The sequence below is a fragment of the Amblyraja radiata genome, chromosome 28, assembly GCF_010909765.2.
Source record: "Amblyraja radiata isolate CabotCenter1 chromosome 28, sAmbRad1.1.pri, whole genome shotgun sequence".
Taxonomy (NCBI): domain Eukaryota; kingdom Metazoa; phylum Chordata; class Chondrichthyes; order Rajiformes; family Rajidae; genus Amblyraja; species Amblyraja radiata.
This window is the reverse complement of record NC_045983.1, coordinates 20,328,525-20,346,519: the sequence shown is the minus strand read 5'-3', so window position 1 is coordinate 20,346,519 and position 17,995 is coordinate 20,328,525. Positions and strand designations below refer to the sequence as shown.

The following is a 17,995-nucleotide window of genomic DNA, read 5'->3' as shown; positions in this document are numbered from 1 at the left end:
CCTTCTCTCCTCCATACTTTGCTCTTGCCATCACTGATACAGGTTAATCTTCTCATCTGTCCACAAGACCTTTTACCAGAACTGTTTTTGCTCCTTTAACTTAGCAAACTATAACCTGACCGTCCTATTTTTGCGGCTAACCAATGGTTTGCATCTTGCAGTGTAGCCTTCGTGTTTCTGTTCATTAAGTCTTCTGCGGACAGTGGTCATTGACAAATCCACATCTAACTCCTGAAGAATGTTTCTGATCTGCCGGACAGGTGTTTGGGGATTTCACTTTATTATAGAGAGAATTCTTCTGTCATCAGCTGTGGAGATCTTCCTTGGCCTGCCAGTCCCTTTGCGATTAGTAGGCTCACCAGTGCTCTCTTCCTTCTTAATGATGTTGCAAACTGTTGATTTTGGTAAACCAAAGGTTTGGCTGATGTCTCTAACAGTTTTATTCTTGTTTCCCAGTCTCATAATGGCTTCTTTGACTTTCATTGGCACAGCTTTGGGCCTCGTGTTGATAAACAGCAATAAAAGTTTTCAAAGGTGATGGAAAGACTTGAGGACAGGCTAGGTGCTGAGAGCTCTCTTATACCTGCATGAATGAGGCAATTAAACACACCTGAGCAATTATAAACACCTGTGAAGCCATGTGTCCCAAACATTATGGTGCCCTGAAATGGGGGGGGGGGGGGGGGGGGACGATGTAATTTCTACATGGTGATAAAATGTATAAAAATACCAAAATGTATAAAAATGGCCTTTATTAAAATCTGACAATGTGCACTTTAACCACATTTGATTTTTGTCCATTACAAATCTCAAATTGAGCAGTACAGAGGCAAATAAATAAAAGACGGGTCTTTGTCCCAAACATTATGGAGGGCACTGTATGTTTACCATTTTGAAAAATGTGGAAGGGATGTTTAGGTCCCTGGATAGAAGTGAGGGAGGAGGTTTAGGATCATGTGTTACATCTCTTCCAACCATGTATCTTCTAATAGATGTATTTTGCAATTGGTACTCTCTGTGGCGTCTCCTACATAGGTGAGACCAAGCGCAGATTATGCAGATGGTTTACTGTGCATGGGTGCTCACATGGGCCCCATTTACAATAATGCACAATACTTTTCATTTAACTTTAAATACATCAGTCAGAAATGTATTTTGTTCCCATCCAATATCCCTGTGTTTCCCATCTCTGGGCTGGGCTTGTGCACTCTGGCGGTTAGAAGGTTGAGAGGGGAACTTATTGAAACATATAAGACGATTAAGGTTTTTGACACGCTAGAGGCAGGAAGTCCATGTTGGGGGAGTCCAGAACCAGGGGCCACGGTTTAAGAATAAGGGGTAAGCCATTTAGAACGGAGACGAGGAAACGCTTTTTCGCACAGAATTGTGAGTGTGGAATTCTCTGCCTCAGAGGGCGGTGGAGGCTGGTTCTCTGGATACTTTAAAGAGAGAGCTATATAAGGCTCTTAAAGATAGCGGTCAGGAGATCTGGGGACAAGGCAGGAACGGGGTACTGATTGGGGATGATCAGCCATGAATGGCAGTGCTGGCTCGAAGGGCCGAATTGACTATTGTCTATCTCGTGAATAATTTCTTTCTGGATGATAAAACAAAGTTTGAACTTTATTATTTCCATTATAGTGAAAATTTTACATGCATTTTGTTGACAAATCTATAACATGAGTAATTGTTTAATGGTATAGACTTCTGGATTTGTTTGCTTATTTAATGCATTGCACGTCATTAGTTTGTTTCGTGAACCTGCTGTGGTTTCCAAACAAGTCTCCTAACGGTTCTAATTTGACTTTAGGTGTGGCTGAAGAGCAAAAGGCAGCACTAAAGCGAGGAAGTAAAGCTGCACCTAGTGTAACTCCAACTGCTTTGGATAACCAGGCTGACATTGAAAAAAACAAAAAATCAGTTGAGGATTTATTCTGCTTCGTTTATGGTACTATTACAATTCAGTGTTTCTTGTACAAACAATCAGTGTTATGTTGTGTTTATTCGCTAATATTTATGCAATTGGGTTAAATAAAAAATAAAAAATAGAATTGTCATTAAATTTAAAGTTTTAGTAACAAACGAGAATGAATCATTAGGCAAAATATGAATTCTAATGATGTTCTTTATGTATCTAGCTGCTGCATAAGAGCATGGAAATTAGGAATGCAATGTTACTGAGGAGGTAGGAGGGGAAATAGCTCAATTGAAAACAGGGAAAATCCAGTAAGTTAATTTGAGCTAAACTCATGGCTTTTTACTGCCAAGTTCAGTAGATCTCTCGTTAATTTGAAATTATGGTGCAAGTACTTGTTGCGAAGTTGGTTCAGATTGTAGGTGAGTTGTATGTTAGGTCTTCACCACTCCAATAACTTCTAATTCTAATCTCTTGTGCCGTTAACACCACCATTCTTTTCAAGAAGGCCTGGGGTTCAATTTTAATTTTCAACTTAATGAACAACAATTTTCCAGTTCATTAATCAGTTCTTAACAGGCGCTCTACCCCACCTGACTAAACTCGCCCAAACTAATTCTCTTATGATTTCTCTCACTTCATGTCAAAAATGTACTGATGGCACAGGCATATGTCCCAGTTTTGCCTGTCTTTTTCTTGGTTATGTTGGAATACTCCTTGTTCCAAATGCACCCTGGCACTATTCTACAACATTTTTTCCCCGCTGAATTGGTGCTGCCTTCTGCACCTGTGCGGAACTCGTTGATTTCATCCACTTTATTACTATCTTCCACCTTGCCCTCAAATTCACTTGGACTATCTCCGACATCTGTCCCCTTTTGTGATCTCTTTATGTTTATCACAGGGAACTGATTGACATCTACAACAAACCCATTGACTTTCACAGCCATTTGACTACACCACCTCCCTTCCTACCTCTTGCAAGGACACCATGGTTTACTCTTAATTTTTCCATCTCTTCAGACCCTCCCACTCTAGGACATAAGAGATATTCTCTTCAATAAATATTTCTCCACCATCCTACCCCTGCTGCGGTGCATGGAGACCACATCCGTGCCTCAGTCGAACGCAGTTCTGCTCTCCTCGCTCTCATTCTCTTCCCACCATCCACCACATCCAACGTGTCATTCTCCAACATACTTATATTGCCTCCTTCAACATAATCCCACCACAGTCACATCTTAACCTCTCCACCCTTTTCTGCTTTCTGTAGAGATTACTCTCTCCTCAACTCCTTAGTTCACTCATCCCCTCCCACCCCCACTTGAGGAATTTTCCCCAGCAACTACAGGCGATATAACATTTGTCACTACACCTCTTGCGTCCATTCAGGGATCCCATCAGGTCTTCCATGGGTACACTCTTCCAACCTCATACCAACGAACACCTGTCCACCATCTTTCAAACCATCACTGATCTTATCGCTTCTATCGATTTAATCACTTTATATTCTTTACATATGGGGGGCATTTAGAGCATGCAACTTTGTAGTTCCCCAACCCTGTACTGCTCATTTTTATCTCCTTCCCAAAATCTAGAAGTAGGGCTGCTTTGTGGAGTATTTGCATTTAGTCCACAGGGGCAACCCTGAACAACCAGTTGCATGCTACTCTAATGGTTTATTCAATTATAGAACTTAATTCAACTTCCAGTCTGATCTTTGTTTTGTGGCTTCCTGCATTGTTGTAATAACGCATAGTACAAGCTTGAGAGACCATTCTTCTTCTATCTAGGCACATTGCATTTTTAGACTTTAGATTTCCAGCTTCTTATAAGATGCTTTCTCTGTCTATCTGCACTGCTCATTAAAGATTCATCTGTGCTATTTGCATTGTATTTTCCTCCTCAATCAGCGCATCCTGCCTGCTATGTGCAATAGGGCACGCTTCTTTGTTGTCCTCTTAGTGCAATCTCCCCAATTACATTGCTGTCAAACATCGCTAAATGTATTCAAGTGACTTTTGTTGCTTGAATTGTTTATCTTGGATCCCTTTCAATCTGGGATAAGTGTTCAGAGCACCGTGAATTACAATGTTGTTCTAATCTGACCATGTTGGTAAAATATTTTCTGTTTTACCATATTAACTTGAGTATTTATTTCTCTCAATTTTAGGTAAAGCTCTTGGAAAACTCACTCCAATTCCTGTACCTTATGAAAAGATCTTTAAGGACCCTGCTGCTATAGCAATACAAGGATTACCTGATGGTGTGTGTTTTAAACATCCATCAAAATATGACACTACTTCATTAAAAAAGATTTTGGAGCAAAAGTCAAAAATTATATTTGCAATAAAGAGGTAACCATTCTTCTGAATTTTTTAAGCAATATTTTTTGTGAAATACTAAAATACCTAGCTATTTTTGCAATTCAACATCATTAGCTTAGCTGCCAAGTAGTTCTTGCCATGTAGGCTGTGGGCCGAGCATTGAAAATGAGTCTAGAATTTAACTTTTGTGACCCAAGTCTAGGATCTACTTGAAATTTTGCCCAGATTTAGAGAAAATATATAATTGAGAAGGAAGTCATTACTCGTCAGTGCCAAAAGTTGCACATTAATTAATTAAGCTAATTAGGAAATGAGATCGAAAAAGTAAGCGCCATCTAGTGCTCGTATTACTCCATGGGGAGCCTAATTCTGTGCTGCTGTCTATTTGAACCATATATTATACCATCTAGACTTTTGAAAATGACTAATTATATTATTATATAAAAATAATATAATTGTAAGTGTGTATTTTGAATGAGACTGCCGCAAAGGTCCGGCTCCTGAATCAGCCTAATTAATGGGTGAGGGCAGTTCCTGTGGGTTCCCCTGTCTACTGAACCCCACTGACTGCCAGTGTGCAGAGTGGGGGTCACGGCCATAGTGGGACTGGGGCAGTGCCAGGCTGGGGGATGGCAAAGGCATCTTACAGGAAAATACCTAACCCTAACTCGCCCCCTGCCCCTTCCAGAGCTGCCCACGGCTGGAGCTAGAGCCGCTTTGGGAAAGGCTACGGGCTCCGTACGTGTGGCTGCTCAGCGCGTTCACCTCGGCCAGCATGCCCTTCTGGATCATCGTGGTGATGATGGTGGGGAACAGCACTGCCCTGCACGCCGCCCGGGCCGCCTTCAGCACCCGCCATAGCGCCGGCTCTGTCAGTCCGCCCGCTTGCTCGCTGCAATACCGGCTGTCCGACAGCCAGCCCGACCGACCACTCGCAGCACCCACCGGCGGCCCGACAGCCCGACCGACCCTTCGCAGCATCCACCGGCCTACCGACAGCCTGACCGATCCTTCATAGCACTCACGGCCTACTGACAGCCCGACCGATCCTTCACCGCACTCACCAGCCTACTAACAGCCCGACCTATCCTTCACAGCATCCACCGGCCTACCAACGGACTGATTGACGGGCCGACCGACATCCTAACCCAAGCTTATGTTATTTATCTTTTTTATTTAACAGTTCACATCATAACTTTACAAAGATAAATCAATTGTAAAACAAAATTATCAGCAAGGTTAGCATTACCTTTATTCCTTCGAAACCGTACTATTATTTTGATGTAATTAGGAGGCAGCCATGATCCCCGAGTGCTCGTTGCCTAGCTACCATGTTGCCGTCCGACACAATGTCAAACGTGCATTGATTTGTCAATTACTACTTGGAAAATTTGAGTTTTTCCTCATATTTAAAAATATGTGCAGGTTTTGTTGACGAGTTCAGGTATGATTTCTATAATGTTTTTACACTACATTAAAAAATTCAGGTAGTTGCGTGATTTGGGTCACAAACTTAAATGAAAAGCACCTCGGCCCACAGCCTAATGCTGAATGGGTTTTTTGTCTTCCTTCCATGTGAAGCTATTACATCATGAAGGTTGACTTCTACACTGTTTATTTCAAATTTCCAATAGTTATTTAAGATCAGAAGGCTTCTTCACCTACAACGTTATTTAATGCTTCTGTTTAATTTGTGCATTATTTTTGTTCTTGTCAGGGTCTAGATATGACTTGGGTAATATAGTAGTAGTTTCTGCAGTCTACTAAATTGGACACTTGAGGGTTGTGAATAAAGTGGAGTAAATGTGTGTAAGGAAATGCTTCACAGGTATTTTATAAAACAATATTTTGTGATTGTTAGTGCTTTTGTGATTAGAATAATTTCCAATATTTTCTTTATCGATGTAGGCCCTTGTGGTGTAATGAAGCTGTAATTGCAAAATTGAATGTATTTATTAGATTACTTCTGGAATTGCTTTTAATCTTGCAATTCCAAAAAATAGTGGTGTTAGTAGACAATGTGTATATTTCCTCATTTTCTGCATTTGAAGTGAGAACTATTGAAAGCTACCCTTAAGCCCCTGTCCCACTTATGAAACCTGAACGGAAACATATGGAGGCCTTGCGGACCACCCAAGGTTTCCGTGAGGTTCCCGGAGGTTTTGGTCACTCTCCCTAATGGTGGAAAGTTGTTTCCGCGTAGTCGAGGCTTCTTCTATGTTCCTGCGATTATTATTTTTTAAAACCCCAAAAAAACGGCCTCGACTAAAAATAGGTTGCCATTTGGTCGAAGCCAGTAGAGTGGGGTTGCTATTTACTTACAGGCAGTTGAAGGCAATCTTCGCTGACCTGCCATTTTGATTGGCTCATTGGAGTTTTCAGCAAAGATCCTGTAGGATCTTTGGTTTTCAGGACTTAGAAGATCCGCCGTACGGTAAAATGCCCGCTAACTTTATTAAACTTCTTAAAACTCTCTCTGTCCTTCTCTCTGTCCTTCTCTCTGTCCTTCTCTCTGCCCCTCCTCTCTGCCCCTCCTCTCTGCCCCTCCTCTCTGCCCCTCCTCTCTGCCCCTCCTCTCTGCCCCCCCTGTCTGCCCCCTGCGCTCTCTAAAGGACTTACCGTGCTCTGTGGCAGCCATTTACCTTCCTCTTCATTGCGCAGACAGCGCTCCTCCACTGTCCCTGGCCCCCACCTTCGCGATGTGTTTGTGTGTGTGTGTGTGCGGTCGGTAGCAAAGATCCTATAGGATCTTTGGTCAGTAGATGCAGCTCGCGCTTCGGTCGAGGCTTTCCAGGCAAGTGACCAAAACCTCTGGCAACTCATGGAAACCTTGGGTGGGGCGCAAGGTCACCAGAGGTTTCCGTTCAGGTTTCCTAAGTGGGACAGGGGCATTACTATATCAGAAGCCAATGGCTTAATGATTTAATTTTCAAATCATTTTATTTTGTAGGAATAATTCCATGTTTCCAAAATAATTATTTTCAAGATTCATTTAATCTGTGTAATTTGATGTATGTTCTACTACGGACAGCCTGACAGTTGAAATTGAGGTGTTCTACGAAGCACACTCATTAGCCTTAATATCTTCATATTCATTCAAACTTGAGAGTAGGAGGTTGTATTCTGTGAAATTTCTACCTGGTTATCATTACTGTGCAACCACTTTCTTTTTAGGCCATTTTTGGATACTGCCAATCAACAAGGTAAGTACCACATAGTATATAATTCCACCCGAATTATTTTAGAATAATATTTGGTGCCATCCTAATGAGTATATAGTTTAATTAAATTTATTATTTCCACATTTACTAAGGTGCAGTGAAAAGTATTTGTGTTGCATGCTATTCAGTCAATGAAAATACTATACATGTTTACAATCAAACCATCCACTGTAAACAGGATAAAATGTATGATATTTAGTGCAAGATAAAGTCTGATTTAAAGATAATTCAAACGTCTCCAATTAGGGAGATGGGAGGTCAGGACCGCGCACTAGCTGGTGAGGGGACGGTTCAGTAGTCTTGATAAGGGCTGGGAAGAAACTGTCCCTGAATCTGTTTTGTTGTTCAAATATGATTTTGAATGGTTCTGTGATGTATCCTAATGATCCATTTTGCAACATGATGCACAAAAATGTGAAATGTTGAACAATGATTTGCTTTTCTCACAATTTTCATAGTATTTTGAGGAGGGTTCTGAAATGATTGAAAAGTCCAAGGCAGTAATGAGGAATTAAGAAAAAATAAAATTGATGCATTTGACACACGAACAGATTTCTGTTCCGCTTCAGTTATTTTAAACTTTGTTTTAATTGTGTAAGAGGTCAAAGAAAAAGTGCTGAACAAGTAGAGAAATGAAAAGGAGCTTGTCATAATGAGGGAAATGTATAATCATGATCCTGGGTGTCAGTTTTAATGCTTATTGCTCAGGTAGGAAAGATCAAGAGTATTACTTTGCTCAGTGAGTTGACTTAAAATACAGCCTTTCCTTTTCAGTTATTCTGCTGTTAACTGTTTGAAGCAGGGACTATTCAATGCCATCCACCTTTTTGAAATATATATCATATGAGGATCAGTGACCGCTTACAACCTTGCTCCATCTTCCCTGGGGATGTTAAAAAATAATTTACCTATAAATGGATTTTGGACACGGGGTGCATTTAAAGTCTAGGATTCATACAAAGCACTTACCCAGTCATTTAAATCACAACAGTGACCTAATCATTTGGTCACTAATCCTTGTGACCAAAACATTCTTTCCACTGCTACCTATCCTCCACAAAGATGGCTAGGATCAGCCCTTCTTAAGAATGTTATGTTAGAAGGGTTCAAGGCAATTAGTTTGGAGTTCAAAGCAATCTCTGTCACAAAACTGAAACTTTGGAAAGAAAGCAGAGACTACCATAGTTGTAAGCATTTGTACCCTCTTAAAAATAATACCATTAATATCCAAGTTTCCAGGCGTGATTGTACGTCATTTAGTAGTTTCTGTAGGTAAAGCATTCTGTGATTTTGGTCATTACATAAAATAAATGAAAATTGCCCATTTGAAAGTAGATTGATCTGTTGGCAAAGTAGTGCAGATTGCAAGTTAAAATTGGTTTCTTTAAATACTTTCACGTGCAAACACTTTCCTGACTTTGTCTATTTTGACAGATTTAGGATTTAACAAAAATATTAAAACATGCGGCTTGAGTGTGTGTGGCTACTAACGTGACCTCATTTTATAAAACTGTTGTAATAGTACTAAACTTGTCCCATAATTTACACTCATCCTCTAAAGTTGAGGTACATTAGTACAGGTGCACAACCTTTTATCCGAAGATCCAAATAACGAAAACCTCCGAATAGCGGACATTTTTTCGGTCCTTGAAGAAAGGTCCTTGAAAACGTTCACCGAGGGCGGCCCGCAGAGGTGACAGCAGAACCTCTGGTCAGTCCTCCAACAAAGGGGAACTAAATCCCCATTCATAAAAGAGAAGGTGAGAGTATATTGGGTGAGTGTATATTGCGCGGGAGGGTAGGAATCATTGTAAATCATTGCTTAAATGTTAGTCAGTTAGTTTGGTGGGCTTTTGGGGGGAACTTTAATTCTTAGTCCCCTACCTGGTCGGAGAAGCGGGGAGCGGGCAATGCCTTACCGGGTCGCCGTGCAGTAAGCTCCGGACCGCTGTGCCGCGGCTCCCAACATCGTGGAGCTGGGGCTGTGGCCGGCTGCGCTGGATTTGGATTTGTAGCGCCACGCAGCCAGGGGTAGAGTTCGCCGTGGTCGGAGTTACAACCGGCGCCGCCCGTGGCCGGACCACCGCAGCCCCAGCTCCACGATGTTGGGAGCCGCGGCCCACAGCGGTCCGGGCTGCGGTGGTCCAGCCACGGGCGGCGCCGGTTGTAGCTCCGACCACGGCGAACTCTACCCCTGGCTGCGCGGCGCTACAAATCCAAATCCAGCGCAGCCGGCCACAGCCCCAGCTCCACGATGGTGGGAGCCGCGGCACAGTACTGTACGGCGACCCGGAAAGGCATTGCCCGCTCCCCGCCTCTCTGACCAGGTAGGGGACTAAGAATTAAAGTTCCCCCCTTCACCCCCACCACATAAAATCCCTCCAAACTTACTGACTAACATTTAAGCAATGATTCCCCGGTCTCCAGGGAGGAGGCAGCCGCTCCAGACTTTCCAAGCCGCCAGCGCTACCTACCTAATCTACGCTAAAAATCTTCCATTCCGAAACCCGAAAATGTCCGATATCCGAAATGTGTCTGGTCCCAAGGCTTTCGGATAAAAGGTTGTGCACCTGTACTTAATATATGTCTTTGATAGTTAGAGAACTACTATTTGCAATATGGAACTATAGTTTAAAATATTCTAACAGCAATTGTCGTTATTCATGTACCAGTGGTTCAACCAACGAACTTGGAGGTGCATGGTTAAACCTATCCTAAATGATTTCACCATTGGCATAAAGTTGATTTTATACATGATAGGTGTAAACTAAAGTTAATGGTGAAAATTACCTGTTTATAGAATGTCTGCTGACTACCTGCCAATGAATTGGAAATGGGGCATGGTGTATGCACATATAAACACTTGTGTAGTAAAAAGAAAAAAAGGTGTCTTTAAAGAATGGGGTAAATTAAGTATCCTTTATGAGGGGTACTCTATACTGACAATGCTATTCCAAGTCAGAGTAGAGATAATTGTGTTAAAACACATGCAAATCAAGCCTGGTGACTGCAGTGCTGTACATTAGTTGCATTCTTTGCATTAAATTGATCTGTCCTTCACTGCAAATATCTAGATAGGTCATCTTGCTTTCACTCTAATTTCCTTCACAATTTGCTTCCACTTTAAAAAATACTTGTTTTTTACATTCCCATAATAAGACATGGCCCACTTACCAGTTACTGTCAGGTACAGTGTTGTCAATTGACTGTAAACTAACAACGCGATGTGACGAGTTTTAGTAAGGCCTACAAACCGCTAGCATTGCAGCACTCAATACCCTGTTTACAGTATTATTATTTCAGATATTAAATGTTGAAGATAAATATTTCCCATGTCTGTTTCATTGCCTTTTTTGTCCATCTTTAAATTCTAACGATTTCATCTAAAGTAAACTTACCATGTTTAAATAATGGTTTTAAAAATTGTTTTAATACACTAATCCACTATGAAATAAAAGGCATGAAGTTTTTGAACATTGTCTTTTAGAGATGTGTGATATAAAGCAAAGGCTGTACAGTTCTTTTCACAAGAATATTAAGGATTGATATTCAAGCAAGCCATCCATTTACAGATTTAAATTTTTGATTTTTCCATATTAGAAGCAAAACAACCAATTGAAAAGGAGAATACAAAGATGCCACCTGGCGGGTAGGTTTTTCCATCCTTATAATTATTAAATGATTTATTTTTCATATTTCAACATAATTGCATGTTCCTAGTTTATACTCACTTGCCTTATTTGAAGGTTAAAGGTGGTTTATATATTTTCACTGACGTTGGGCTTGTGTTTTTGAAAATTTACGTGGTTTTTCCATACCTTTGGAAAGTTATATAAAAAATAGTAGAGTTTTCTTTGCATTCCTTTAGTAAAGTCCTCTTGTCAAGTGATCATTTGTTATCCTGAGCTCCGTCTGTCTTGCCCATTTGTTCAATCTTGGTTTCCTTCTCGCCAATAATAGCGTCATTTTGATTGTCTACTTTCCTGATTTGTTTGCCTCCAGTTCCCATTCCCAGTTTTCCTTCCTCTACCAATATTTTTCTTGTCATTCACATACTTTGCTTGCTTGATATTATAATTATTATGGCACAGAAGGCCATTCCAGTGAATGCCAGTTTCTAGCAGAACAACCCCGTCAGTCCTACTCATCTCTTCCCAGTTCTTATTTCTGTATTTATTCGCTCTCAGCAACTTCCCTTCGTTTCTTTAGCTAATTACCTGCACTGCTTGTAACTTTGGTATGAAAAGAAACTAGAGCACATGATAGAAGTCAAGTGAAGTCAATTTTATTTCTATAGCACATTTAAAAACAACTTCTGTTGACCAAAGTGCTTTACATTAGTGCAGGTACTAACTTGCTGCAAACTTGCTACCGCTTGCTATAGTGGTACATAGATCAACAATACATACATAAATACATACAGCCCTCCCTCAGAGGCCCTCAAGAAAGGCTTGAGAGTAGAAATAAGTTTTAAGTATAAGCTTAAAAGAGTTGATGGAGGGTGCAGTTCTGATGGGAAGAGGGATGCTGTTCCACAGTCTAGGTGCGCAACCGCAAAAGCGCGGTCTCCCCTGAGCTTATGCGTAGACCGCGGGATGGTCAGTAACCCCCAAGTCGGCTGATTTGAGGGACTTGGAGGAGGTACGGTGGGAAAGCAGATTTTTGATGTAGGTGGGGGCTTTGTAAACAAAAAGGAGCTTGAAATTGATTCGGAACCGCACTGGGAGCCAGTGGAGAGAGGCCAGAATCGGGGTGATGTGGTCCCTTTTTCGGGTGCCCGTCAGGAGTCTCACTGGCGTTTTGGACCAATTGCAGGCGGGTCAGGGATGATTGGCTGATGCCAGGGTAAAGGGAGTTGCAGTAATTAAGACGGGAGGACATAAATGAGTGGATGATCTTTTCGAGGTCGACAAATCGGAGGAAAGGTTTTATTTTTGCTATCGTTCGAAGCTGGAAGAAGCTAGCTTTGACTTGTTTGTCAAATTTCAACGCGGAGTTAAATATCACGCCAAGGTTTTTGACGTGAGATTTGAGTAATGGGGTAAGGCTGCCAACTATCGTTTTGATGGATTCCGAGGGGCCGAGTAGAATGACCTCAGATTTACTCTCGTTTAGTTGGAGGAAGTTCTGGGCCATCCAACACTTTATATCCTCGAGGCAGTGGGTAAGGCTGAGAAGATTTGATTGTTTGTTGGGTTTGAGGGGAAGATAGAGTTGTGTATCGCCTGCAAAGCAGTGGAAGGAAATGCTGTGCCTTTGGATGACTTGGCCTAAGGGTAGCATGTACAGGGAGAAAAGAATGGGGCCTAAGATGGAGCCTTGTGGAACCCCGCAGCAAAGGCTAGCTGGGGAGGAGAAAGCGTTACCTATGTTAGTATAGAAACTCCTATCTTTGAGATGGGAGACGAACCAGCTCAGGGCAGTGCCATCAATACCAACCCCGTATCGGAGACGGTCAATTAGGATGGTATGGTCGACTATCGAATGCAGCGCTGAGGTCGAGAAGGAACAGGATTGCACAGTCGCCAGAGTCAATGGTGAGAAGTAGGTCGTTATGTACCTTCAACAAGGCAGACTGTGCTGTGGTGGGCCCTGAAACCTGATTGGAAAGTTTCCAGGATGGAATTTTGGTGAAGATAAGGCATAAGTTGATTTAAAATTACCGTTTCAAGGACTTTTGAAAGGAAAGGCAGTTTGGAAATAGGTCTGTAGTTGCTAGGCAAGGTGGGGTCTAGGTTAGGTTTTTTCAGGAGAGGCTGGACCACTGCATGCTTGAAGCAGGTAGGAACAGTGCCAGTGGCCAGAGAACTGTTGATGATGGCGAGGATGCTGGGACCGGTTATAGCAATGACATCCTTCAGAAGGACAGAGGGGAAACCCATATAATCACAGGTAACTGTAAACTCTATTCGAACAATACCCCAGGGTGGGATTAAACTTGCTGTCTCACTCCAGCAATGTCATTTACTCTTGTACTTTTGTGCTGCCCATTACATTCCTTTTCCTCTTCATTTGTTCTCTTATTTTACGTCTGTCTTCCAATCTAATGAATTCACATTGCCAAGAGCATTACCTACTCGCTTAGTTTTGGATATATCTTGATGATCCTTGTAGATTTGTAATAGGTGAGGTATCCACAATGGGCGCCCTTGATCTGATTTCTATCATCCGGCAGTCTAACATCAATACAAAAATATTGCCCCCTACCCTTGAACCTGTAATTTATGAAACAACCTTTCTTGCAGCATCTTGGAGGTGTTGCAGAATGTTGAGAGTTTAGGAAAATTATTAATGGTAGATCATAATCTACTATAGATCTTAATCTATGCAGCAACCTCTTGTTCAGATCCCTATGATATAGGGCATCCAAGTCCATGGGATTCAGTCCTGTTATTTTTCCCAGTACTATTTTATTGATATTAATCACTTTAACACTCTCTGGAGTTGTGAATTTGTGGAATTGCCATAATGGGGCTTCTGCTTTGAACCAGTTACATTTTGGTAGTTTTTCTTCAGTACAAATAGAGAAGGTACAATATAGAAGAAATAAAAGGACTAAATGTTCTTGCATGTGGGTAATGATGGATCAGAGTACAGGAGGGAGATAGATAATCTTATTGAATGGTGCCAGAGAAACTGCATTGCTCTTAACGTTAGCAAAACCAAGTTGGCTAGTTCCCTTCAGGAAGGGGAAGCAGAGGATCCGTGAACATGTCTTGTCGAATGGACGGCAATGGCAAGAGTCAACAGTTTAATATTCCTTGGCATGAATATCACTGAAGATTTGTCCTGGACCCAACACTTTGATGTTATCACAAAGAAAGCTCATCTGTGCCTCTACTTCCTCAGAGGCTTGAGGCGATTCAGCATGCTGCAGAATACTCTATTGAACAACGTCAAATATATGGTGGACCCACGACGAAAGAGGCTGTAGAAGGTTGTGGATATTGCCCAGTCAATAACCAGTATTGACCTCCCCACAATCTTAAGAAATCTGCAGGAAGTGCTGTCTCAATGACCCATGCCACCTTGGCCACACTCTCATCTCACTTATCACTGAGAAGAGGGTTCAGGAGCCTAAGAACTGTGGTCTCCAGGTTCAAGAACAGCTTCTTCCCATCAACGATCTTTAACCACACTGCGCAACCTTACCTCAACCACGATCCACTACATATTTCAGTTTGCACTATTATGGTCTGATTACTAATGTTATTGATGATTTATTGTATTTGTGATTATTGTATATTTATTTATTATGATTATGTGATTGTAAAGCTGCAACAAGAATTTCATTATGTTCCTTGTGCAAATGACAATTAAACACACGGCTCTTGATATGGTCAAAAGGCAGTATAGACAGATGAATTATTTTTGCAGAGAAAATTCCTGTCTGGAATGAATTACTTAACAAATAGCTAATTCATTAATAACATTCCAAGGATAGATTAATTGGAACAGTATGAGAGTTGGAGGCAAAATTGGGCTAACTATATAGCTGTTTCAAAGACCCAATGCTGGCTGTATGCCCTCCTGTGCTATAATATTTTTATATATCTATTCCATACGTAATTCATTTAGAATTATAACGTGGTATCTAAACTTCAACCTGACATTACCTCGGGTAAAGGAGTGGAAAAGAGCATCCATTTTCTGCCATTGAAGAAAAAGTGAACCATAAACCAGAGCAAAAGTGAATACATTTCCATATTTTTATCTTACAGCTTCATTCAAGTGAAAACTGAGCCTTGCGATGATAACCAGCCCAGTAAGTTGCTTTTTAAATTTGCGTACGCTTTTAATTAAAGGCAAAATAGTCGATGTTGTTATGTTGTCTGTAATTCTTAATTGCAACATTTATGAAAGTTTGTGTTTTGAGCTTGCATTAACTTTACAAGGAATTTTATGAAGTTGTGATAGTTTTAGTATTCAGGATTAAATAATTTTCCGTAAAGGTATTGCAAATTGATTCAATTGCACAAGATTGTATGATAGTTTCAGACCAGCAATAACCATAATTTGATTGATCTGCTCTGAAATTAGTCAAAATCTAGGGTCTTCATTTAATGTTATCCTTCCTGAAGTCTTAAGATGCTGGAAATCTGAAATTTGACATTTGTTGGAAATGCTCAGAAGATCAGGCTACATCTTCGCCATAGGTATGGTATTTGGCCAGGTGATGAGCGGTGCCTGGTTTCCTCCAGACGTGATGCTTGGCATTCAGGCCAAAGAGTTCAATCTTGGTTTCATCAGACCAGAGAATCTTGTTTCTCATGGTCTGAGAGTCCTTTAAGTGCCTTTTGGCAAACTTCAAGCGGCAGTCGTGTGCCTTTTATTGAGGAGTGGCTTCCGTCTGGCCAGCCTAGCAAGCGTCACGTCTGGAGGAAACCAGGCACCGTTCATCACCTGGCCAATGCCACACCTATGGTGCAGCATGGTGGTGGCAGCGTCATGCTGTGGAGATGTTTTACAGCGGCAGGAACTGGGTGACTAGTCGGGATCGAGGGAAAGATGAACGGAGCAAAGTACAGAGAGATCCCTGATGTAAACCTGCACCAGAGCCTTCTGGACCTCAGACTGGGGCGGAGGTTCTCCTTCCAACAGGATAATGACACTAAGCACATAGCCAAGACAGCGCAGGAGTGGATTCGTGACAAGTCTGTGACTCCTTGAGTGGCCCAGCTAGAGACCGGACTTGATCCCGATCGAACATCTTTGGAGAGACCTGAAAATGGCTGTGCATCGATGCTCCCCATCCAACCAGACAGAGCTCGAGAGGATCTGCAAACAAGAATGGGAGAAATGACCCAAATACGGGTGTGCCAAGCTAGTAGCGTCATACCTAAGAAGACTTGAGGCTGTAATCGCTGCCAAAGGTGCCTCAACAAAGTACTGTAAAGGGTCTGAATACTTATTCTAGTGGGTGGCGTGATCGCAGCGGCCCCTGCAGCCGGGGGGGGAAGAAGAGGGACTTTTAAATCTCTTCCCTGCATGGGAGACCCGACCTTTTTCCTGTCGGGTCTCCGTTGTCGTTGGGGCCTAGTTCCGTGGAACGTCCTTCACACGGAACGACTTGGGGGCTCCAGTCACGGAGCCTGCGGACTCGCCATCGTGGGGATGGCCGGCTTCGGAGCGTGGCGAGAGGCTGCAACCCGACTCCGGAGCTCGGAGGCTCCAGCCGCAGGTCCAGTGGATGGTCACATCGGGAGCTCGCGGGTCCCTGGTGTGAGACCGCTTTTCGGAGCTCCCGCAACGCAACTTCTCCCGCCCGTGTCGCGGGGTTGGAACGCCCCGGAGCGGGGCCTTACATCGCCCCGCGCGGCTTTAACGGCCGCGGGACATGCCAACACCCGCCGGGGGCTCCCACATTGAGACATTAAGACCTGGAGCGGGGCCGTACATCGCCCAATGCGGCCTTAACGGCCGTGGGACTTACCATCGCCCGCCTGGGGCTTTAACATCGGGAGAAGAATGGAACACGGGAGAGAAAAGACTTTGCCTTCCATCACAGTGAGGAGGAGGCTCACTGTGATGGATGTTTGTGTGAATTAAATTGTTTGTGTGTCTTGTAGAGATTGTTTCTTTTCGTCTGGCTGTAGAAACAGTTTCGTTTGAGCCTCATTTGAGGTTCAAATGACTGAATAAAAAATATTGCATATTGTATATATTGTAAATGTGAAATGTTAAGTTATTTCTTTTTAATTACTTCGCTTTTTTATTGTGTAGTATTGTGTGTAGATTGATGATAAACAAAAATGAAATCAATCCATTTTTGCATAAGGCTGTAACGTAACAAAATGTGGAAAAGGTGAAGGGGCCTGAATACTTTCTGAATGCACTATGTATAAACAGCTGTAATTTCTACGTGGTAAAACAAAAATGCACTAATAAAATCTGACAATGTGCACTTTAACTACATGTGATTTTTTTCCTTTTTTTTTTCTATTACAAATCTCAAATTGTGGAGTACAGAGGCAAATAAATAAATGACACGTCTTTGTCCCAAACATTATAGAGGGCACTGTACATGCATCGTGAGACCACATCTGGACAGTTACGTTCTCTGAATTTAATGTTAATGCAAGTAATTCAGAGTCTCACTTGAGTGAGATATCACCCAATTTAATTATCTTGATTTAATTTGAGTGAGATTTAAGATCCTGAGGGGTAGTACTGTTGAAGGAACGGTTTAACTTGATGGGTAATCTAGAACTGAGTTTGTGCGTAAAAAATGAACATGAATCATGAAAGTTCATCTTTGGAAATTTTCCCCAAAAGGGTTGTCGAAACAGATCTGAATATATTCAAGACAAAGGCAAATATCTTCTAGATAGTGTTGAAAAGATAATGCAGAAAAATAGGAGCCATGGAGTTGAGGTTTCTGTCTGATCAGTCATTACCTTTCTGAATGGTGGAGAAGTCTTGGGGTTGAAAGGACTGTGTATTACTACTTATTCAAATGTAGCATCTGTAACACTCAAATTACATTCTGTACATTCCCTTCATTAGGATGTTGATATATATTTTATCAAACT

General features: G+C 41.9%; 1 protein-coding gene across 10 annotated transcripts in view; it reads left to right on the top strand.

Moving 5' to 3' along the window:
- The window catches only part of gtf2i (general transcription factor IIi), a 126,999-nt gene that overhangs the window by 31,300 nt on the left and 77,704 nt on the right, over positions 1 to 17,995 (top strand). For all 10 annotated transcript variants that reach the window (XM_033046015.1, XM_033046013.1, XM_033046011.1 and 7 more), the window contains exons 5-9: positions 1,811 to 1,948; positions 4,089 to 4,272; positions 7,417 to 7,445; positions 11,064 to 11,112; positions 15,185 to 15,228. In XM_033046015.1, coding sequence (XP_032901906.1) covers positions 1,811 to 1,948; positions 4,089 to 4,272; positions 7,417 to 7,445; positions 11,064 to 11,112; positions 15,185 to 15,228 — 444 coding nt within the window. The remainder of the gene's footprint in view (positions 1 to 1,810; positions 1,949 to 4,088; positions 4,273 to 7,416; positions 7,446 to 11,063; positions 11,113 to 15,184; positions 15,229 to 17,995) is intronic.